The 24,762-nt window shown below is 37.2% G+C and overlaps 1 protein-coding gene across 4 annotated transcripts in view; it reads left to right on the top strand.

The window, feature by feature from the left end:
• CACNA2D1 (calcium voltage-gated channel auxiliary subunit alpha2delta 1) overlaps positions 1-24,762 on the top strand; it is a 365,472-nt gene that overhangs the window by 36,196 nt on the left and 304,514 nt on the right. For all 4 annotated transcript variants that reach the window (XM_082280237.1, XM_082280236.1, XM_082280239.1 and 1 more), the window contains exon 2: positions 12,950-13,031. In XM_082280237.1, coding sequence (XP_082136363.1) covers positions 12,950-13,031 — 82 coding nt within the window. The remainder of the gene's footprint in view (positions 1-12,949; positions 13,032-24,762) is intronic.

Genomic DNA, 24,762 nt, shown 5'->3' with positions numbered 1-24,762 from the left:
ATGAGAAATATGCTTATGGAGAAAATAACTGTACAGATTGTGACACTGTGAATGAGTGTCTGGCGAAGGTATGGATGGCTCTGGTGTTTCAGATCTATCTTCATAGTGAACACAGTTGTACAAAAGTATTTCCTTCCCTCCCATCTGGAGAATGTTACATATTCAGAGCTCTCGAGGCATTCAGTGTATCCTTGGAATCTGGTATGTTGTCACAGCAAAATTGTATTACAGTTCTGACAACAAAGAGAAATACAGAAATTGCACCTAGCTTAAAAGACTCCTTCATATTCCTCTAATGGTATCGACAGCTTTTGCACTAAGCAATTTGGAAACTTCCTAGGGTAGCATTTTATAAATAAAATTTAAAAAGAAGTTGAAATGCACTCATTCACAGAGATCTATCTAAATTAAGCAATTAAATCTTTTAGTTTGTGCTTTTGTAATGTAGGAGCTGTCCCTTCATTCCCACTTTCTGCCCTTGCCATCTATTATTCCCTTCTATTTACTGACACCTAGCCAGGCCCAAATAAATGCAGCATGACCCCCCCAGAGTTGACATTTTCCCTGCTTGTCAAGTTCTTCCTTATTTTGTTTTCTGTTGGCCGAATACTTTCTATCTGTGTCTTTTAAATATTCTGTAGCTACTTCTGATAACCCGAGCTGGAACCAGGGCTTCTCTTTACTTGTCACGGTGCAGATTGCAGCATGGGAGAGGCAGCATGCGGTGGAGAGAGGCTTGTGTTCTTTGCAGGATCAGATTCAAACTACTGTTGTTGCTTCTATTTGTAAACCCTTACATCTCTTTTCCTTCCTTCCTTCCTTCCTTCCTTCCTTCCTTCCTTCCTTCCTTCCTTCCTTCCTTCCTTCCTTCCTTCCTTCCTTCCTTCCTTCCTTCCTTCCTTCCTTCCTTCCTTCCTTCCTTCCTTCCTTCCTTCCTTCCTTCCTTCCTTCCTTCCTTCCTTCCTTCCTTCCTTCCTTCCTTCCTTCCTTCCTTCCTTCCTTCCTTCCTTCCTTCCTTCCTTCCTTCCTTCCTTCCTTCCTTCCTTCCTTCCTTCCTTCCTTCCTTCCTTCCGAATTCCTTCCTTCCTTCCTTCCGAATTCCTTCCTTCCTTCCTTCCGAATTCCTTCCTTCCTTCCGAATTCCTTCCGAATTCCTTCCGAATTCCTTCCGAATTCCTTCCTTCCTTCCTTCCTTCCGAATTCCTTCCTTCCTTCCTTCCTTCCTTCCTTCCTTCCTTCCTTCCTTCCTTCCTTCCTTCCTTCCTTCCTTCCTTCCTTCCTTCCTTCCTTCCTTCCTTCCTTCCGAATTCCTTCCGAATTCCTTCCTTCCTTCCTTCCTTCCTTCCTTCCTTCCTTCCTTCCTTCCTTCCTTCCTTCCTTCCTTCCTTCCGAATTCCTTCCGAATTCCTTCCGAATTCCTTCCTTCCTTCCGAATTCCTTCCTTCCGAATTCCTTCCTTCCTTCCTTCCTTCCTTCCTTCCTTCCTTCCGAATTCCTTCCTTCCCATTGTTTACTGAGTTGCTGGTAGTGCACTTCCTTCAGAACAGCTAACACCACTGTTCTGGATTAACACTTTCCTTGATCAAATGCTATTTATGACTCTGTAGCTTAAAACCCCAATGCTTTTTACTGGGAATTGGAAACAGAGAACAAGGTGCTGGGAAAAGAAAAAGGAATGCATTTTCCTGACATATCTGTTTTGCATAACACAAAAGGGCATTACCTTAGCAATTGCCTTTTTTTCCTTTGCTCTCTGTAATGACTGCTAGAGATACTGATTTAATCAACCAACCATGCAAGTGCAATGATTGTGAACCAGATCGTTGTGAAGCAAACAAATGTTTCACAGTAAATTGCCAAGGGATACCAGCTACTCTGCTCTGTTTTTGCTCAAATAGATTGTCTTTTAAGCAGCTGCCTCATAAAAAGCCTTTGTTATGTATGAACCTTTAATCAAAATGTCACTAAATCCTGCATTCTGGGATGCTTCATTTGAAACACATCCAATGCTCTTATTTATTAAATTGTCCAGTGTCCAATCCAGCCACCATTATCCTAGTAAGCAAAGATGGATGGGGGAGTGACAAAAAGCTTGTATCACAGCTGAGATCAGTTGTGTGTGTGTGATGTCTTGATCTGTTTGTACAATCCTCTTGGGGACCATCAGGCAATTAAGTTCACCCATTTCAAACACAGCCTTCTCTGTACACTCTGATTTGATGAGAGAATGGCCAATTCCCAGTAATGACTACTACATCAATTATATTGCATTGTATTGGTGCTTAATTAGAGAATGTGTTGAAACTGGGGAAGGGGACAACTGGAAAGAGGGGAGGGTTGGCTCCCAAGTAAATGTCAGAGACCTTTCATTAATAGCCTGTCTTTTTAATGTGCATTGAATGCACTGACAAGCTCTGTGGCCTCCTGACCTTCAAGCATTTACCCCAGCCTGAGAAAGGAGAGCGAAGCCTCTTTGAGAAGGAATTGTTTTAGAGCTGAATTACATTTAGTGTCATTCTTGTTCAGCTTTACTGTGAAGTGACCCTTACAGCCCTTTAGCCCTGCGTGCACAGTTGGAAACCATTTCTGTGCCTGAGCTTTCTGAATCAAACACTTGCAGTCTCTTCAAACAGCCTTTCAAAAGTGAAACCCAAACATCATGAACATGAACTCTTATTTTTCTGAGGTTTATGTAAGTAATCTGAGACTATCTATAAGAGCTTTTTAAAAGAAAAAGAATTAAGCCAAGGCTTTTGTATTGCTCAAAAAAAACTATCCTTCAATCTCCAGTTTCTTTAGATTTAAGAAAAGTACTATAAATCAGAAATATAAGACCTGCACAGTTGTTTATGACTGAACTGGCCTGCAACACCTGACACCAGCCATTTCTAAAGGTTCATTTTCTAAAGCGGAAGATTGCCAAATGTTTTTGGTTGCTGCTGGTTCTTTACAGGGAAATTGCATTGAATTTTTCTGGTAGTTTACAGTATGCTAGCACTTCTGATGCACAGCTGCTCAGTCTAACACCCTGGAGAAACAGCCATGGTTTTAATTCATCTAAGGTTCTCCTGCACCAGCCTGTTCAGGCGTTGTCCTGATCCTGTGATCAGGACTCCTGACCTCCTGTTTTCAAGAGAGCAAACTGCAGTGTGTGTGTGGGGGGGAACACACTGACAACCTCTTGAACAGGAGGAAAAGAATTCATTGATTATTTCTCATATACCATTATCCTTTTCACACAGCCATTAATATGCATCTGCATCCCAGGAACAACAACACGCCAGCTGCGCCTTTAGCAAAAACTCCGTGTAATTCAGTGCGACTTTGTGAAATGGAAAGAATTTAAAGACAGTGTGGCTATGCTAATTTTGATGTTAATTTCTGTAGGAACTTAATATTCTGTGCCATTCTTTTGCCTGTGCAATAATCTCTGCTTTGCATCTTCTGTCATGATATTTTACTTTTTGTTTTAAATGGCAGCACTGAATGCAGATTTGCCTATCTTTCAGAATATGGAGTCAATTTAGGTCTTTCCAAAGAAAATGTCTCTTCATTACTCTAAATGCTATTACTACACGTGCCACAGCAGTGGCACATTAGGGTGGTGGCAGCTTTGCACATTGGAAGTCAGGCTTTGAAAGAAAGAATATATTTGCAAAGGAAACAGCTAATTAATTTGGATGTGCAGATTTCAAGTAATATGCTTTGGAGTACACTGTACAACAACATTTTTTTTAAAGAATTTAATAACTTATGAGAAAATTATAAATTAGAAGAAGAGTCAGGTGGGTTCTTTCCTCAAACTGCTAGGTTTATCAGAAGGTGACATTCTGATATCTGATATAATATTTTATTTATGAAGCTTTGACATTATTAAACCAGAGGGATCAACACCACAGAAAAATGCATTTGAAAGGAGGTTATAAAATTTGAAACGTGGTAGCAAACAACTTATAGTTGTGTAAAAAACCCCTACACGTTTATCAATCTTTATTCCTTTTTTCAATGCTTAAATGATCATAGAATATTCTCGATAAGAATTTCGTATTAAATAACCATTATAAATAATGCATCTTTTAAATAATTTTAACAATTTCATACAGACTTTTAGGGAAGATTCTCCATATCCAATCAAGGCCTATCTTTCAGAGCACAAAAACACCTGCTTGTCTTTAAGAATTTCTCAATTTTTGCATTTGACTTTTACACTTAGGCAAGTGGCAAACCCAGAAAAGGTAGACTTGCTGTCCATGATCTGAGTGCAGGCTCCCAATTCTGCTGTGTACCTACATTCTGTGATTAGTGTGACTTACACAGGGGGAGTTACTCGCCTGCTCTTGAACCTCGCTGCAGCAAAGCACAGGCTGGATGCTTCAGTGTTTGCTGACGCCAGTGTCAGTCCTGGGTGTTGGACTTCTGTCACTACAGCCAAAACCTACATCAGACAATCAGATAAAAACAGAGAAGTGAGTAACTCAGCTCCCTGATGATACTGTCATTGCCTTAGTTGCACTTGCCTAATATATTCTATGAGAGGCAAAGTACTTTAATACTATTTTTTCCCACTGAAACACCCAAGAAGTTTTAAAAAAGACAAACAAACTTGATTTTAATAAGGGTACTGCTTTATACCTCAGTTCCCTGAAAGTCAGTGACAAACACTGATTGAACATCCATGTGTTGGTAAACTCAAGGGAAGATTTGCTGTTCACTTCCTCAGTAGGTGATGACATAATGAGGTGAGCGTGTGGTCATTTCTCTCAAAGCTTATTTGGCATTCTTGTAAGTATAACTTAAACCAAAATAGCTGTTCAAACGAACTGCATGCTTTAGGGAGATAAATGTACGTGTCTTATTGTTGTAGCCCATCCCATTTATTCAATATGAAGAATAGACAAGTCCAGTCCATATGTGCAGCTTCTGCATTATATATGTGTGAAAACAAGATACTTAAGTGGTTAGGGCATAAATTAGGATGAAATACGCACTCAGTTGAATAGGTGTACATACATGATTATGAATATATTCCTGGTTTGTGGGAATCTCAGTTTTTTCCTTTAATCTCTTCTTTACTGGTATCCAATATTTTAATTTCCTTTTATTTTTTTCTTATGCTAAAATATAATGTTTATTAGTTTGGGGAAGAAGTAATTTTCAGTGTAAATTATGGTTAAAGTATGAGTATGGTATGTTAAACATAACAGATAAAGTAATTGTTTGCCTGAAATGTCTTAGCAAAACTGTGGTGTTAAGCACTTTGTAAAATTCCATTACAACTGAGATTTATTTTTCAATCATTTTTTAAAACATTCTTTTCTATTCTCCAAAGGCATTATGCTATTAACAGATTTGCTGTATAATACAGAGCCATCAAAAATAGCAGCTTTTACATCTTAATTTGCATAAGGACCAGCTTCTAATCCAGGTTCCATTGTTACAGTACTGGAATAACTGCAGTGATGTATGTGAGATTCACTTTCAGTCTCCTTCTTATCACATTGCATGAAAAATTTTAGTGGCGTATCTGTGTTTTTACTGGAGAAATTTAACTTAGACCAGATTGAATTAAAGATTGTCCAGTTACATTGGACACTCTTTAAATACTAGTTATCAGAGGTGGAGCAAAGAGAAGATGAGAGGCATATTACCTGATGTTTTAGGGGATCTCTGGTGGGTGCAAATATACCCAAGTCCCTCCAGCAGTGCCTGCTCCTCCATGAGATCTCTATCCTCAGCCATATGTTAGGCCACTGAAATTTAAAACAAAATGCTTTTAATGTGGTACAGATTTCTTCATTCTGAATTTATATGTGTCAGTCACAAAAATGGTAACTAGATTTGGAAAGTTTGATTGCTTTTCCAGTGCTAAGCAATGAATGGTAGTACATGTATATCTTTTTGTAAAAGCCTTCAATGAAACATATCTGAGCTCTACTGGCAGTCATTGGAGCTAAAAATTTGTTATGTCTTCTCTGTTGAACTGTTTTAGCAGTATAATCTTTGATAATTAAAACATAATCATTTTTAAGGAGTCCTTTTACAGCTTATAGCAATTTTGCAGCTGACTGTGTCAGGCTTACATGAAAGATTGAGCTTAAATTATTAAATTATATTTTGTGCAACAGTAATTTCCATAAGAGGATATTTTTCATGTTATTTGCTAGGAAGCTTTAGACTGCAAAAGAACAATTTTGGCAACGTAAAGAGAAATATTTGTGAAGCAGAAGCTATAATTATGAACATGTGTAGTTAAGCACCTCTTAGGCACTTGGCTCATATTGAACAAGGTTATAAAATAATAGGACCATGCTCTGATCCTAGCTCTTGAAAGAGGACATCATATTTAAGGAATTACTTGATCACTTCTGCTTAACATCTGGAAGTTTTGAAGAATCTGGTACACAGTTGTTAAAATGTAAAATGAAATTACAGGTGAAGAGTTGAAATATGAGGACAGGTTATTTCAGGGGGAGTGAGCAGAAGTCAGTGGGTCCACCCTCTGGGTCTGTTCCCAGATCCATCTGTGAAGCCTTCTGATGGAGGTATTTAGGCAAGGTTTTGTTGGAAGGTGAGAGCAAAACAGCCATTCAAGCTGTGCTCCAAAAGAGATGTTGGGGTGAAGGAGTTGGTTTGGCTTAGAAGTCCTGGGTGAGAATGGAGAAAGGTTTCTGCTTCTCTGGGCACTGGGGCAAAGGCTAAGCAGCTCATGGTGCCATTCACAGTTGACCATTTCCATCCTGTAACCTGCCACTGGGACTCAGTATTGAGAAGCAAATGGTGTGTTAGGACAGAGAAAAGGGTACCTGAGAGACCTGCCCTTCACGTGCCATGAACCATTGACTTGACACTGACTTTCTCAGGTGGTGGAACTTAAGTCTGCTGAGCTGCTGGCCCAGTCAAAGGGCTATTCCTTCTCCTTCTGTCTGTATCAGGGCTGCATCTCTGGATTCCTTGTTCCCAATTTATCTGTGATACAAGGGGTGTCCTTGAAAGGGCGTTTGGTAGATCAGTCATTTGTGAATGCTCCTGAGAGCTTGTTCTATGATGACTATGATGGAGATGAGCTATGTTCATATGGAGAAGGAGTGTTTGGGGGAAGAAATGGAAAATTGTTATACTTTCTGTGACTGGATGGCCTAACTATGTAAATTGAAAGTTTAAACCCCCCAAGTTTGAACATTAAGATGTCTGTTACTAAGATTCAAGTGTATCCTGAAAAGTTTTCCATCTACATTGATATTTATTTTCTGTCTATAGAATGACAGATATGACAGAGAAATTATGTCTTTCTTCCCAAATGTTTCCATTTGAGAAATGTAAAATAACAATTCCAAGCAAGGGTTTTACTGTTTAAAAACAGGAAAGAACAAGAGGGGTCATCTGGCCTTGGCCATTGGGGCTATCTTATCTCTGGAAGGTCCTTGCAGACTACATGGCCAGCAGCTTGTCACATCTGGGAAGATAAGACAGTCAAAGAGGGCAAAGAAACAAAGTACTATTTTTTCTTCTTGCCAACAGAGGAAATATATTTGCCTGGGGAGCATAAGATGCTGAAGATTTCATGCATCCATTTTTATGCACAGAGATCACATAGTTTCCCTGTTTTCCTCACTCGGTGCAGCCAAATGTCATGAATTAATCTTTGCTTTGCTTTTACTACACAAACATTCTTCCAAACATATATACAAAATTGTGTGATATATCTTTACCAGATAGTTAGCACTTGATATACATTCCTGTATCATTATTGCACTGGAATAAAAGGGGCTCTCAAACACTCACAGAACACACCCCTTTACACTTAAATTTCTGAATCCTTACTTTCCTTTAAAATTATTATTTACTATCTATAGTACTTATAAGTACCTTCACATAGTGCAGTAGCAAATTTTCAAATAACAGATAAAAGGAGTATTGGAGGACTGTACATCACTCTGAGGTGTTCATAACCATAGAAGTCATAGAATGAGTTGAGCCTGTCTTTAGATTATGAAATTAAATCCCCTCTGTGGAATCTAATTGGACTGTTACAAATACTATAGTAAGATCTGGAAAATTCACAAAAGCTTAGATGGACTGTTTTGCCTTCATTTGTTTTTATGTCACATCTAAATTATATAATTTAGATTATATAAATTATATTGTTTATTCATTTTCTGGCTACGAAGACAGTGGACATGTAAGAGTTTGATCTGATAACAATGGGATTTTAGTGATCTTTGCATCAGTTTCCCCATATCCAGCCCCTTTCTTTATGTTTTAGAATCAGTGGAATTTTCCCGGCATTATTAAATTTTCTTCAGTATTTCACAAAATCTGCCTTTATTTCTCCTTCAAAAGCCTAGTTGTCTATAAATCTATCCATCTGTCCCTATACGTGAGATGAGTACTGTCAGCTTATAGGTAATGAAAAAAATATAGTGGTATTTAAAATCACTAGTTGTGCAGTGAGAAGTGTAAATGCAGCAATATGGGTAATTTCTGTGTAAAAGGTTAATAATTCTATTGTAACTTCCATTCACATGCCTTCTATAATTACTATAAGAATTTCTATTTGCCCCTTGGTGTTGCCTAAGAGTGACAAAGAATGGTTGTGAATCCTGCTGCTATGATAATTTTGTAGCCTTTCCCCCTTCCTTCACTAACAGCAAATCTTCTAAAAAACATCTAAACCTGAAAGTGAAGGTTTTTTCTGAGCAAAAAAATAAAGTGGGGTTAGCCTGAAAAAATATAGCAAGGCTTACTCTCTCAGTTTCCAAAACCATCTCATTTATCTTAATTTCCTAAACACCACTTTTCAATTGAATCAGGAGCAGTGTGTTTTGGTCATTTTCCTGCTTGATAATCAGAGAAATATTGACCTATTTTTAAAACACTTCTTCCTCTCACTACTGACATCTTTCATTACTTCTATTGTTGCTATTTTTATATGCAAGAACGATAAACTTGAGCTGAATGTAATCTTAACTGTAGAGAACTGGATGTGGATCTCCAATGTACCAAGTGACTTCAATTGTCAGAGTTCAGCTTTATCCTTGCCTCTTTAGATTATAAGACGTTATCCAAGCAGAAGTCAGCTAATGGACCTTAAATTAGCGTGAGTGGTCTACAAAGATATGGTATATCATTACATGAATCTACTTTCCTTAAAGTCAGCAGAAAAGTACTGCATCAGTTTCGTCAGGGGAAAAATGGTTATAGCCAGGATATTCTGCATTGAGACGTCTTGGTTTCTTTTACCACTGTAATTGAGCAGTGCTCTGTTCTGCAAGTACAGGTTTAACATTGAAATGGGTTTTAATGAAATTAAAAGAAAGATTTCTTAGTCTAGCACCTGCTGTATTTAGTTCTGCTCGTAGTGTGGCTAGGGGTGTACCTGTGAAAATCCTCTGACTTTAGGAAATATAATTGTCCTGCTTTAAAAAAATGAGAAAAAATATAAGAAAAAGAAGAAAAGAAATCTTCCTGTGCTGTCGAAATAACTGTTTTCCTAGGTTGGCTGAAAACATAATGTGGATGGATGGTTCTGTAGTGTTTTGGCTATTTCTTCATCAATCTGATCACAGCCCAGGTGACAGGAGCAGGGTTGTACCTTCTAATCCCCCGTAAATGACCTGTGTCTGTCTATCTTTAATCAGACAGCTCCCTCCATCATTCAGATCACTTGGAAGGTGCTGTGGGAAGGCGTGTGCACACTCCTTTTGTCTCATCACTGCTTCATACAGGACAACCTGTGTGTGAGAAAAGGGGGTTAAAATCAATTGTCCTGCAGAACATAATCACCTTTCAGTAGAACATCCATTGCAATGTTTGTGTCTAACTAATAACGATAAGAACAAACCAGCCTTTTGTACAGGCTTTCTGTTGGTGTCCTTTGCAGAAAAAAAAAATGACTTCTGCTTCTTTAAGTCATGGGAGTTGCCATTTGTTGTGACAGCTTTCCAATTGTTAAATAAACTCTGACCATGAGCAGCTGTCAGACAGATATTGCACTGCAGGCTTCAGTTAAAAGGAGCACCAGACAAGCATTTCAGTGCCTACAGGCCATTATTTATTTATTTTTTAAAGACACACTTAAAAAAACCCCAAAACACAGTGAGATAATGTGAGTCCTTAACTGGAGAAAAAAAAAAAAAAAAGTTTTATTTTATATACTCTATGCAATTTTCCTGTGAAAGTTATAGAATGTATGTCCATTTCTGAAAAAAAGCCTATGAGGAGTATGAAATGTCTCAAACGTACACTTTTGTCTGGTGGGAAGGTAGGAAACTGAGATGCAGAAATGCTGTCATTAGATTTTATAAATAATACTAATCATATTCAAATTCTTGTGGGAAGGCAAGAGGAATTACATTGAACTTCCTCAAAGTCGTAGAACATCATTTTATTGTTTCTACTTTTGATAGTAATCTAGCACAACACTTCTGATGTTATTTCTTTTTACCATCTGAGCAACTTGAGCTGGTTGAAGATATCCTTGCTCATTGCAGGGTGGATTGGATTGGATGACCTTTAAAGGTCCCTTCCAACCCAAACTATTCTATGATTCCATAATTCTGTGATGATGTTGCACCCTGGTGTATAGGAAAGCAAAAAAAAGGACAGTTTTCACTACAAAAGGTCTCACTGGCTAACACCAGTATGCAAGAATATAATCTTTTAAGGTACATATATAGTGAGTACATTGGAAGAAGCTTTATTATTTACATTATAGTTACAGCTAGGGAAGGAAATTGTCATTAAGTTTGGAAGAAGGTGGACTTCCTCCTATTCCAGTTTAGAAACTGATACTCTATACCCTTACCTGACTAAAAATAAAGCTGGAGAACTTGGACTAGGAATCAAAGTTGTCCAGAGCTCCACTAGAAGATAGGTAGAAGATAGGTTCAGCTCACCTGGCTGAGGAGAGAGTGGGTGGGCCCTGGACATACCTTTTCCCTTTGACTGAAGCAGAAGCCTTGCTCAAACACAACTTAAAACAAAACAAAATCAAACCCAAACTAAAACAAAAACTAGTCATGGTGGCTAACTCCAGAAGGCATGTTGTGGGCTAGTTGTGTGGAGGCAGGAGTTCTCGACAATATATAAGAAGTATTTATTGAAAAATCAATATTTTTTCAAGTTAAAGAGAATAAATTATTCATATTTCATTTACAAGTAATAGTATTAACAAGCAATTATTGGTTTTAAGTGCAACTTCTTCCAAAATTTCAAATTTAAGTAACTAACCAGCTTACTAACTGACTAGTTAACTAATATATGTTTTCACCATTCCAGTTTTCTTTAAGAACAGAGAGGAATATATCCAGTAAAAATATAAAGCAGTAGGAAATGGAAAAAGTAAATTTAAAAATCAATCCTCCTTGATTTTTTCTATCAACTCCTGTTAGAAATAACACCCACAATTTTTATAACTGAAATGGATCATAAAAAAACTCAGGGTGTTCAATTATTTATTTTATGCTTTTGAAAACACTTCTGGGTAATGGGTTTCACTTTTTCACCTTTCATATGCCTCATTCTTTCACACAGAAAACCAGAAGCCGTTCAAAAATGTAAAATGATGGCATTTTCTTGTTTGTGCTCGTACTTGTGCTTATGAGTCAATATTCTTTGTACAGATACAAATGATGGTCCTAAATCCATGGTAATTATAATGCACCATGGTTTTGAACAAACTGATTTCTACACAGAACTAAATGTTTATATAATACAGGACTTTGTGGAGACTTGAACCAGTGAATTAAGTTGTTTTATCTCAGTTTTTGGAAAGCAAACTGTAGAAGGGAAGATTTGGGAACACTACACCAACAATGGAATCAATTGCTGTAGTCAATGCAAATGTGATTTTCATGTGTGAAGGAAGCATGAGGAAGGGTCCTTTAATAAAAATAGTCAACTTGTAACTCCATAATAGAAGAGGGTGTTCTTTGGAGATATTGGCTGTGGATTAACAGAAAATTTCTTTATTAATGGCCATGCAAAGAAAGAGTAAAATCAGTCTTCTATCTTCTTTCCTAGTCTTCCAAATTTTCCAAAGCAAAAATGGAATCTCCCTTTTTCCTGTCTTTATTAATGAATTAATCTTAGCAGTTATCCCTTGGGTATCAGATTAAGGCTGGGAAAGGGCTAGGATAAATATGTTTATTTGTTCCAAGTTTCAGAGCAGAAAGCTGGCATAATGGCAGGGATAATGTGAGAGATAAGTTGGAGATGAAACTTTCTGGCTAGGCAAAGAACACAAGCTTCTTGTAACATGGACCTTACTGGGATAAACTTTGACCATGGCTCCTTTCCTGCTGCAGAATGTGACATGGCACAGAAACTGTGTTGGATCCATGCTTTTCCAGAGAGTCAGGTTTACTGGGCACAGGGAGCAGAGCAGGAAAAGCAGCAAATCAGTTGTTCCCTGGTGACAGCAGCCAGGAGCAAACATCTCTTTTCAAAACAGCTCCTGGCCACTGCTGCCTGTTCTGCCGTTGCTTCCTTGAAGGGAGGCTAAAGACCAGAACATTTAGTGTGGTTTTTAAACCTGCTTCCAGCTGCTGTTTTTCTCTGCCTTTACTATCTGTTGGGAGAAGGACCTTGGGGTGCTTGGGAGAGGCATTTCTGGGAGTGAGCTGCAGGGCAGGCATGTTGTCTCGGCTGGTAGTGTACCAGCTCTGTTGTGGGGATCTTTGCTGCAGCTTGGCTACATAGACACGATGTTACTCTTGGGTCTACAGCGGGCATCGCTTGGTGGCCACCACAGACAGCTTTATGAACAGATTCAGGTCAACAAGGCTGGGTAGAGGATCTGTTGAAGAAAAACCTCAAAGACAAGTCTTGTATGTTTTATATTCAATTTTATCTCTTTATTTTTCCGTTTTCTGTGCTATATGCTTGTATGCCATTTCCACTTGTCAGTGATCTGATTGTATGGCTCTGTTTTTGTTTTTGTTTTCTGCAGGATAAAAGCATGGGTGGATAAGATGCAAGAAGATCTCGTGACGCTTGCACGAACTGCAAGTGGAGTGGACTGGCTTGCTCAAGTAAGAAGATGTGTCCTAGACTGCTGTAACTAGAAAGTGAAGTGAAGGGCTTGCATCTTTTAGGCTTTACAATCATTTCATCCCAATGTATGAAAATGATTTTTGGGAATTAAACTCTGCAGTGCTTACTGAGAGGGAAATGAATAACAGACATCCATCAATTCACTCTCAGTGTTGCAGCATTTCCTCATTGATAATATTTAATCAGCTTTGCAGTATCAGACATATGGTTTACCATTGTTGCAACACTTCCATCTGAAGCAAGCACTTTTATGTTCTATGTTTGTCAAATATGGTCTCCAGGAAGCAATGATTCACAGTGGTGGAGAATTCTGCTCTTTATTAACAAGGGAACCTATCTTTCTGATACATATTTCCTGAAATGAGGCAGCTTTTGGTTAGCAGAAATATAGATGAGAATGAAAACTACTTTTATTCAGCTGTTAAAATTTAACATAAAGTTATTTTTAGAGAAGAATTTACAGGTCTTTCATCGAGATTATTTTTGTGTTATTGTTCTATTCATAGATGGTGACAACACATCTGACATTGCAGAAAAATGAAGGCACAATTCAGAAAATGTCAGGATTACACTGCCTGTACAATTTTGTGTGTATACATCACGATCCAGTATACATCCATATGATCATACAGTTCCCTCTCCCTATCCCCGCACAAGTGCTGTGGCTCTTTCTGTGAACTGATGGATATCTGAGTTGATGTGAGGGAAATTTTGCTGCTACATCAGGAAACTAAGTTATTGTTAGCCAACAAAAGGTGCTGGGGAACTGAATGTGAAACCTTGAGATTTGGTTTCCAGAAATCATAATCTCCCCAAATGATCCATGAAATGCACAGCAGAAGTTTCGAAGCCATTAAGAGAGACAAAGAAAAAATCATGTGTGAAATTCTCAGATTTAGCATTGTGCATTAATGTATTCCTTTGACCTTAATGACCCTTTGCCCAGACATTCACGTCTTGTGTGTATCCTGTCCCAGAAGGACATTTTGTCTTTACTGACTATAAGAGGAGTTTAGAAGATTAGCTCAGATGAGATCACCACTGTCCTATAAAAGGAAGGACTGTGTCACTGCATGTACATGATGAACATAAATGAGGATTGCAGAGTTTATTTTAGTTCTGGCCTTTCCTAATATTTGACTGCTTCATATTGCAACACAATTTAAGGCAGATGCTTTAGATGCACATTTTAATCTTTGAAAACCCTAAACAAACTGAAAACAAAATCTTGAGATCCTAACACAAATAATCAGATTTGTAGAAGCATGGGTTTCCAACACAGAAAAGTGTAGCATTTGAGCTTCCTGAGGAAATGTAAGGTTTGGAAGCATGGAACACTGATTGGAGTTTTTGTAGGTGGATTTCACATGTGTCTCCTGACAGAGAACAACAAGACTTGCAAATCATCAGTCTCCAGGTTCTAGTGGGGAGTTTCTGCTATGAGTCCTTTCTGCTTATCTAATTTAGGTGCGATCTGATCAATTCTGCCCTTGCTGTGTCTCTTTTTCCCTACCATTCCTTACCACTGATTCACCATTCAACTTTCTGTTCCTTTCCTGCTGTGTTGCTTGGCTATCTTTCATTTCTCCTCAACTTATGTTTCTGTCTCAGTTCCTTCCTTTGCTGCTTGGCCAGTCTGCCTTTCTATTTTACAGTAGATTCTTGTTTCTATTTTAGGATCTCTCTCCTCAGTTTTGTCCAGATCAGCACCTGTCTTTGAACTCTTTTGTTTTTCTTAGCATTTCCAAAACATCCTGTCCAGGTGTGTGTGGCCAGCCTGTCACAATACTCCTCTCTCTTCCACAGGAATTTCTCTTCCCCTGTCTTATTTCTCTCCATCACTAACTCTCAGACCCAGACCTGTAGTTTTCTTCTGTATGATTTTTCTATTTCTCCTTCCATTCCAGTCTCTTCTCTCCTTATTCTTTTCTTTCCTTTTTCCTGTCTGTTATCTCTGTTTCCATCTCTCAATCTCTTGCCCTTTCTTCTTCATTCAGTTTTCATCTCCTTCTTCTCCGACTGTGTAGACCTGGGAGACCACAGCAAGTCTGATCTTTAACTGCAGAGAAGGTAGGAAATTCCCTAGGAGTGATGGTCTCTGGGTTGGAATATACCCGTGTTCTCAGAAATTTAGCTGATAAAATCTCTTCAGTGATCTGCAGGTCCTTTTCAGGCTAAAATTTTTTTAACCCTAAAGACTAGAATATATCTCTAAATAAAGTGTTGAGGTTTTAATCTATAATAGGCAATAGGAAAATGAGTTACAGAGGATTTCTAACTTGAACAAAACAATGAGTTAATGTCTCAACAATTTTGCTATGCCTTCCAATGCAAGGACCACATAGTAAAACAGATAATAAAAAGCCAAGAGATTGATGTTGTCATTCTTTTTTTCCCTGAGGAAAATAATAGTTTATGTAGTTAATATTTGGCAAATTTACAAGCTGCTTAAACAGTCTTATAATGAAAACTGCTGGGTAAACCTGATAATCTGTAGTGCTACCAGCTTTGCTACACTGACATTCATGTGGATAAAAACAAAAACATGAGTGTGTGAATACTGTAGGTAAGTTTTTTTGAAAAGCCAGAATTTATAATAGACTTCAAGCAAATAATGTTATCTCAGAGTATCCACAAGATGGTCGATATGTGCTTGTAATCCTAGGATTAGAAGTATGAAAAGGGGATGTTTCCATGTAAAATATCCTAGTATATCAAAGCCATTTGTGGGACCGAAGTTGCACGATGTCTTTCTGTAGACATAAGGTTTTAATTAGCTCTCTTGGCTGCAAGGGAAAACACAAAGCCCTGCAAGGTGTAAACCATGCAGTCTCCCACTCTCTTCTTGTTTACAGGCTATTGTCACTTTCCCATTTCTGAATAACATACTTTTTTTTTCTGCTTACTGCCTATTAACATTTAGTCAGATCTCTTCTGAAATGAATCACAGTTTTGGAAAAATGGAGACTAAAAGACATGAAAAATAGCATGACTGCATGCTTGTCACTTTTATTCAGAGAACTTGCCTACAGTTGCTCAGGCTTTAAAAATGCTTACAGTCAGATTGCATTTTCAGCTTTTTTTTCTGATTTATTTATTATTCCAGCTCCAGAATGTTGTGGACCAAACCTGTAGTCTTCATGTAAACTTCAAAAAAGAAATAATTTGTTTGGGTTTTCTTCCCCTTGTCTCTCTAAAAGCAGAATGATTAATACAAAAGAAGGAGCAGATTGCTCCTATTATAAAATAGTAAACATGACTTTCTGTCAAAAGCTGTAATAATCAGATTGGTAGGAGAAATGTCTTCCCTTGTTCTAGGGAAAATTAATTTTCATTTGGCCAAGTGTGAGGTTAAAGCTTTTAGCAAGAACACGTAGCAGAATATAACCATTTCACAGCCTGGTCAACCTTTCCCTGGACTCAGGGGAAGAATTCCCACTGATTCAGCTGAAGTTACAATCTGTGTCTGCTTTGTGTAATTGTGTCTTCTATGAAGATCTCTAAAGTGACCAAGATAGCTCTTGACATAACACAATTAGTACGTTCTCACCTAGAATGTATTACTTCTTCATAAACCAGGGCTTTTGCAATTAGCTGCTGTGCGCTGCAAGTTTACGGTGCTCCCATAACTTGCTGAAGGTATCTCAGGGTTCACCAGTGCTGTTTGTGCTTGGGTGTGCCTTGGCTATCTGGGGGTCTTTGTGCTCCAGGGAATTACACTACACAGTGGTCTCTTCTGGAGAACTATAAAACATTTTTTTCTGACCATGAGGGAGAGGGATAGGAGCACTGCCTTAATTCTCAATTATTTTGATTTTAGACCGGGAGAGCTTTTGACCTGGAGAATGTAAAACTTAGAGTGTAATATGTACTTACAAAGGAATAAAAAAATTAAAATATAGATGACCATTAAAGTCAAGTGAGGTATGTGTTTAGGTGGATAGCTGTCCTGTTGAGATCAGTACCTTGGTAAAAGGTTAATTTATTCTGCAGTGTGGACATTGATAACCAGGGAAAACATTTTTTGTGTTTAAGGTGTTTGAATTCAACATATACTGAATTGCATGGAATCATATTGAAGGAGAGGAATCTCCTCAAAAGAAGGTTCCCTTTTCTTAGTTAATTGACAATTCTGTTACGGTGATTTGGAATCACAATCTTGTCCTAGTAACTAACCACTCTTTCTCTTGCTTTTGCATATATAATATAGCCATTGTAAACCATTGTAACTCTCATCAATCACAACTTTTGAAAATATCTGTATAGCGAGGATACACAATAATATATTAATGAATATTCCATGTAGTGTTTAAAAAGACAAAATATTTGGAAGTCTATTAGTTTGTTAGTGATTCCGCCTCTGAAAATATGAATATGTTTATGCTGATGCACATTTCCTATACCTTTTCTCTTGTTAGCAATGATGACAACAATATAATGCTTGTGGTAAGAAAAATTGCAAAAGAAAGGTAAAAAAAAAACAAACCAAAATAAAATTAGGAGTTTTACATTGAGGCTGTGCTTATTCATGGCCTTAACCAGGCAAAGTGGTATAACTGGAGTAGAAGAAACAAGGAGATGGAGAGGCAGGCAAGAGCTGTTTATTGTGATGCCCAAAGGAAATGTGGTGGGATTGTGGTGTCCTGCACAGGTCCAGGAATTGGGCTTGATGATCCTTGTGAGTCTCTTCCAAGTCAGCACATTCTCTGGTGGTTCTGTGATACTCTCTGGGAATGGTCTCAAAATAGTCTTCCAAAAATAGTTTTAAAGCACATATTTAAGTCTTGCTTTTTTGGTCATTACTAGGAGTTTAGGTGAGATCTGGGAGAACTCCAACTTGGATGTAATACCAATGTAATATCCCCATTACAGTAATGCAAAAATTGCTTCAACAAGGCAGGAAGTCAGGATTCAAGATGCCAAAATACTCAGCTGGTTGAAAACTGGAAGAGCTCCACTGACTGCAGTGGATTACACTAATTTACATTTGCTAAGAATCATGACTAACAACATTTAATTTACAAGTCAAGCAGGTAAAAAGTGTTTAAAAAAAACAACCAAACAGATTTTTGCACAAAAAGCAGAGGCTGTATCTTAACCTTATTGCTGCTGTAGTTGCCCAGCTGATGAAGGTACTGTTTAGTCCTTCCTAAGGATTTTTTTCACCTAGAAGAGCAAGGGGAGTGTTTATGAGGAGATGTTGTATGTACAACTGGAGACTTGAAAGCAGGAATACAGGATACACAGGAAAATCTTGTCCAGTGTGCTTCTTTAACTGTCTCTCAGCACAACATAGTATATTCTTTTTAGTGTTATAAGTATTATGTCTAAAAAAACCTACAAAAGAACAAAAGCAGCAACAACAAATAGTCACGTAATTGTCATTTCTACTTCAGAAGGCTCATGTAACTTTGTCTTACCAATGAACTCTCTGTGCAGTCAGGCATTATGAAGCTGCTCTGGTGTGAATGATATGTAGTTACTATAGAGCAAATAGACTGTTAGAAAAAAAAAAAAAAAAGAAGGAATAGAGAGCAGCTTAATAGAATTTTAAAATCCATGTAGCAAAATAAATATGGAGGCTGAGCTCACTAGCTGCATTTCTCAGTAGGCATTTTTTCTTTGAAAAGACAAAAATATATACAAAGTTCAAAGTCACATTCTGGTCTAAAACCAGATACCTCAGCACACAGGAAAAAAAGGGGTGAAGAGCCTACTGAACTACAGAATTTATTAAATACATGGTTCCATTTTGATGGAAGTATGCACAACTTCCATTTTTAAATAGACTGTTCACAGCAAAGACTCATGGCTAATCTAATTGACAGCTCGTTTAATCTAATAAACTACAACAAGTATGCTTCTGGATTCCAGCTCCTAAAATACCTCTAGGGACAGGAGAGACAGAAGGAGGGGAACCCTGCAGTACCCAGAAAGGAAGACCTTGGAGTAGAAAATATGCCTTATAGCAATTCATGAACTTGTCTGTTCCAAACTGATTGAAGAGGATCCTCTTTTACAGAAACACTGCATTAAAAAAATGTGGGTCTCTGGAAGGAGCTTTGATGTGACAAACATACTGGAGCTTCACTATGACTGTTATAGCAAAAAATGCCATCTTGTGCAGTATAACCTTTTAAGGCAACAGATAACTAACGAAGCAGCAGATAGCGAGGCAGTTCCAAGGAGCTCTACTCTCTGAATCTGTTTCCTTTTTGATACCTTGCTGCAAAAACAACCCATGCATGATGTTCATAAGGCATGCTGTTATTACAGTTCTAGGAGCTGTAGAGTGAACCCATATAGGCTGACTTGGCCTTTAAATGGAATTCCTACAGAGATAAAAATACTGTTTCTTCCTACAAAATAAAAAGAGAGCCAGCTAGGTATGGGTATATGATATGTGGTGATGAGTTCCATTCACAAAATAAGTCCACCAGCAATTGTTAGAAGATTTTTATTTATTTTGTCTTTTGAATGCTGTTTTATAATAATTAGCTCTTCCTTAGTGAACAGCCTAGCCGAGGTTCTGTAGGAGCACATTTCATCCCTTTCTCAGTGTGAGGTCTGTGTGCCTAATGCACAGATGGTGCCAGTCTGCTCAAACACTCACATTGGCAGCAGCTTCCCAGGCCACACTTTCAGCTTTCCAGGTCTTGGATCTGTCTGTAGAGTTTAACTGAGATGAGTGACTTGTAAGAGAGACTGGTCTCTGATTTGAACTGCCTTGGAGTAGGGATGTTCAGGAAAGCTTCCTTCAGCCAGAAGGAATTATAACCCAGAGTAATTTTCTGTTGGATTCTACAGATTTTAGCTAAGTTAGTCTTAGAAGCTCTATTCTAGAAGCTCTACAGACAGAGACACACCACTGACTTAGACTTATAGAGGCTGTCATATAGTGCTTGCCTTGTTCTCTTCATTATCTGTATAGAGCTCTGTGTGAGGGGAGGCTTCAACAGCTTACTTGAAATTAATGTAAAACTTGTATCTGGATGATCTTCCCTGTTGTCATAGGAGCCTGCAATTCCTGCTTAAAAAGGTGATTTGGCAGGCAACTTAGCAGTAAACCTTTTCATTCTTACTATTTTTCTCAATGATTGGCATGATATTTATGTGGTTCTTTCTTTACAATCATAAAGGAAATTGAATGAATTAGGAAAGGCTGTATAGAAATTTGAAATTATTTTTTGAAAGCATTAAACAGATACATGGAGTTGAAACTTCTATTTATTTTTACCAACTTTATTATTTTATTTATTTATTTATTTATGAATATTGTATATATCAAATTGGCTTCAGTTTCTATATGCTTTAGCCATAGGCAAAGAATTTTGTACTTTGTGCTATTCTCTGATGAGCTAGCAGATGCACCTAGGGCATATATGGACACATTCCAAAATATGCTACATTCACCCTTGTTAAGGTTGAAGTAGTGGAGAGTTTTATGATTAAGAAAAATATAAAGAATAAAGGAAAGAACTGGATTTTTTAAAAATATAGTTGATTTTAGGAATAACAACCCAAATGAATACATTTGGTTGACATTTCTCAGGAGGTCCTCCATAAGTCTGAATTTCATTTGAATGTTGTGATTGCCATAGGTTCTTAGGAGTTTGTCACTATTTTGACCCTGGATTTTAAGATACTTCTGACTTATAAAATAATAATTGATTGGTGTGCAGTCCATTCTTCTTTACCCCTGAAAATGGAAAATGTAACTAATACCACAACACTTGTAGACACAACTGGTGTAACTGCGAAGCTGTTTCCTGTATGTCCTGGGTGTACTCTCCAGTGGTCTAAGAAAGGAAGGCAAGTGTTTAAATGAGCTAAATTTGGGAAATGAGGAAAATTTTCTATTCATTCAAATTGTTTCACTCAGTGAGGTTCACTATGACTGAGCTCAAAAATCAGAAATGTATTGTATTCTTTCTTTTCTCCTTTTGTCTCTTTTTGTTGTCCTCAATGAAACAAAATACTAAGAAAATTCTTTCAAAAACATAAAGTAGAGAAGACTTCTACCCATATAAAACAAAACTATAATTTTATATAAACTTGAAATGAAAATTTAAACAAGTCAACTATTTTGAAGTTGTTGAAGGACTTTTATCCTCGTTGGGTCACCACTTTCATATTTGCTGAAAATTCCTTGAGTTCATGCCATATTTATGGGTGGTTCTGGTAGTCTGCAACTGCAGTTTTCCACAGAAGTGCAGTTTTGTTATGCTGTTTTCTAAGGAAAAGAAGGAGAAAAATTTGAAAACAAGGGAGCAACTCTATTTTATTATTTTTTTAAATTATCTTAGTAATGTGTAATAAAATAGATATCAGAAAGTTTGGCTGAGTGGAGTACATGAGACCAGCCTCTGAAACACTTGCATTCTTTCTAAGCATAAATAGGCTATTGCACACTAGTCATACTTGTCTTTTCCCTCATTCCTAAGGCAAGGACACCAGTCTGCTGTATCTGAGAGGGGTGTGGTGAAGGGAAGGGAGGTCAAGATTACTTTTAGAATGGAATTATGAAGGGGTTGGTACAGTGAAACATGGTCATTTTAGGTATTTATTGAAGAGTCAGAGTCCATTTACCAGAATTATAATAATGTATGAGGTGGACTAGCCTGGTTAGGGACTCCCAAAGTTATTAACAATAACTTTTTAACAATGCAGTGTTTATAAAGATATGTCCCATTTGGGGTATATCACTGCCACCACTATGTTCTGTGTGCAACCAAATACCAAAGCTGCATGAACTAGAAAGAGAATTCTCCAAACCAAATCCTGTCGAGTTTACACATTGCTGACCAATGTCGAGATATCAGGAAAATAAAATCACTTTTAAAAATGCAAACTGGGAAATCTGAATACTTATCTGCAAGTTTTTCTTTGTAATCCAAATGGAAATTAAGAGAGTGTCAAAACATAGGGAGCCTCATTTACTATTTGCAGATGACACTCTCTCTCTGCTCCCTTAGCTATAAACTGGCATTTTGAAGCTTTCCTTCTTCCAGCAACCAAAACCAGCTGTAAGTCACTAAGAATAGGTGGCTGCATTAACAAAGCTTGCTCAAGCTCAAGGGAAGAGATGGCCTTATATTACCATAGCTTTAATTACTATTTGATGATCTGGATAATCTTTGATCAAAGTACTGTTCTTGATTAATTTATAATGGTCCATTGGCTTTAACAATAATAAATTCTGTCCCATTGGTACTTATATTCAGATGGTTTTTGTTGAAGCTGAGAAGAAATTAAACATTTTCCTTAAAAAAAAAATCACTCACTAAGCCCAACAAAATCCCAAACATTAGAGCTAATCAGTTTCCAAGTCCTGTGGTTAATAAAATGCCAAAAAACCTGTTTGAGTTCCCTGAGATTTAAAATTACTTTTGGGGAGAGAGTCAGTATATGATAAATTGCATTAAGAGCAGCTGAGGCAGGCCAAAATCTCCTATGAATAAGTGAGTTTGAGATATTAGATAAGTGCCCATCTCCAAATATACCAGAAGTACAGAAGAAATGTGAAGCACTTTCTTCTTATTTTTCTTCTTCTGTTACAAGAAAGACCCACCTGTACTCGTGAATTAGGATTTTTGAGTTCTTACTCAATCTCAGCTAAAACTGAGTTAAAACTGCTCTGAAACCAATGAATCATTTCATCTTGTTATTTAATACTGTATTTCTATAATTAGAAAGCAAAATTGAATACCTTAAAATACATTTTTCCTAACAAAGGGGGGTGTAAAATCTGCTTTTCATGTTTGTAAAGTAGCAGAAGTACAAAGCTGAACTCCTGCTTTATCAAGGTTTAAATACAAAGTGGCAATTACAAAAATTACTTCTTAATTTGAAAGTCCTCTGGACTACTCTGTTAATTATCAACAGTCAAAAGGGGCTGATGATTCCTACAAAGTATGCCTGATTATATGCTTCCCTTTGAGTAGGCACCTGAGTGAGCCCATTGACTCTGGCACTGCTTATCCTCGCTGGTGTTAACTGAGGCATAAGTGTTCCCAGCACCTTGCAGAATTCAGTCTGAGTGTTTTACTTAAGAATGAACTTGCTCTGATAATTTTTTCCCTAACATGCATGTCACTACTATGATATTTCATGGTTTTTAACACATCAGCTGCCCTGTCACTTGTCATCCCAGACCTTTAGAGCAGTCAGTGATCAGGCAAATGATTCTGAAAAGCAACAGCTACAGTAAACTATTGGGGTGGTTTCTTCCTTTGTGTTGTTGCCATGAATTTCAAGAATGAAGGCATCTGCGAGTTGCTAGGGAGCAGCTGTAATCTTATTTATACATTATGTGGAGCAGAGAGTAAGACATAAAATACTCAGACTGATTTCTTTGAAAATACAGAATGCTTCTTAGACATGAGCATTTTTCTATGTGCTTCACAATTAATTGCTTCTGATTCAAAGAAAAGAAGTGTCTTGTGAGAAAGAAAAATTGTCTGGCATGTATTAGAAATAGGAAGTATTAATATAACTTTGGAAATAGGTTATATTAGTAAGAAGATAGAATTTTCTTGTGCTGGGCAGATCATATTGTTTGTGGTTACTAAAAATTTAAGTTAAAAGAGAATATTTACAATAATAAAAAGTTCACAATAATAGTGTAATAATATAATTAATGTAATATAATATAATAAATATAATATATATTAAATAAAATTAGAAAGTGGTTATTTTCTGTTTTCTGACTTTTCCTGCTCCCAAGATCTTATCATGTGTTTGGATGTCTGTCAAATGACCTCTCCTCTCTGCTTTTCTCTCAGAAATTAGATCATGACATTGATAAAAACAAAAACTAAAATTAGTAAATATATGTGTGTTATTAGTTGCTATTTTGTTAGCTAAACAAAGTTATTAAAACAAACTTTGATTCTGTGAAACATAGAATATTATTAATAAAATTATAATTTCATCAATTTTTTTATTTTAAATTTTAACATTATCCAAAATTTCAGTATGAAATGAATTTTTTTTTCATTTGAGGACCAAGTTGAAATGGAGCTGATGGCACAGGGTACAGGCAGAGATTCCTGGTGAGGCAGGTCTTGATCATTGAGGCCTGGTAGTGCCACAAGTGATAAAAAGCAAAAGATTGGATGGACCAGGGGACATTAGCTATGGGAGGCCCTTTCCAGAAGTGTGGAGTGGGCAGAAAGAGAATACTTTACTAAACCTTTATTTAAGTTTCACTCTATTCAGAAGGATTCTTAAAATTTATTAAGTAAGTTAATTAATTTAGTACACAATCTTGTAAAACCTAGGTCAAGATTTCAGAAGTACTCGTAGTAATTTGGTGTGGTTTCTTTCAGAAAAGATGGAGGAGAACCCACCACAAAGTTTTGCTTGATTTTACTGCAAGCTCAGCACTATCTTTGTAGTAGTAGTTTTTGCCATCATGGTAGTCTCCAGCTGGTCCAGACTGATGATAAAGCATTTGGTGATAAAGCATTGATTGTTGAACAGAGGTGTCTCAGCCTAGCTAAGTGGTCTTGAAAGGAGTATTGAAATAATAAAAATGTCCATAGATTTACCTTGTAAAGATAAGTATTACTGGAATTGTTGAGCTATTTTATTTCTCTTTTCCAAAGCAGGAAAAAATTACAGTGATTTTGGTTAACTTTTGAAATTCTGGGTTTCAGCTTCTGAAGATATTGGCTGGTATGATTTCTATGTCCATGGATGTATTTG

Source organism: Coloeus monedula (assembly GCF_965178545.1).
Source record: "Coloeus monedula genome assembly, chromosome: 4".
NCBI lineage: Eukaryota > Metazoa > Chordata > Aves > Passeriformes > Corvidae > Coloeus > Coloeus monedula.
This window is presented reverse-complemented; position numbering and strand designations above follow the sequence as displayed.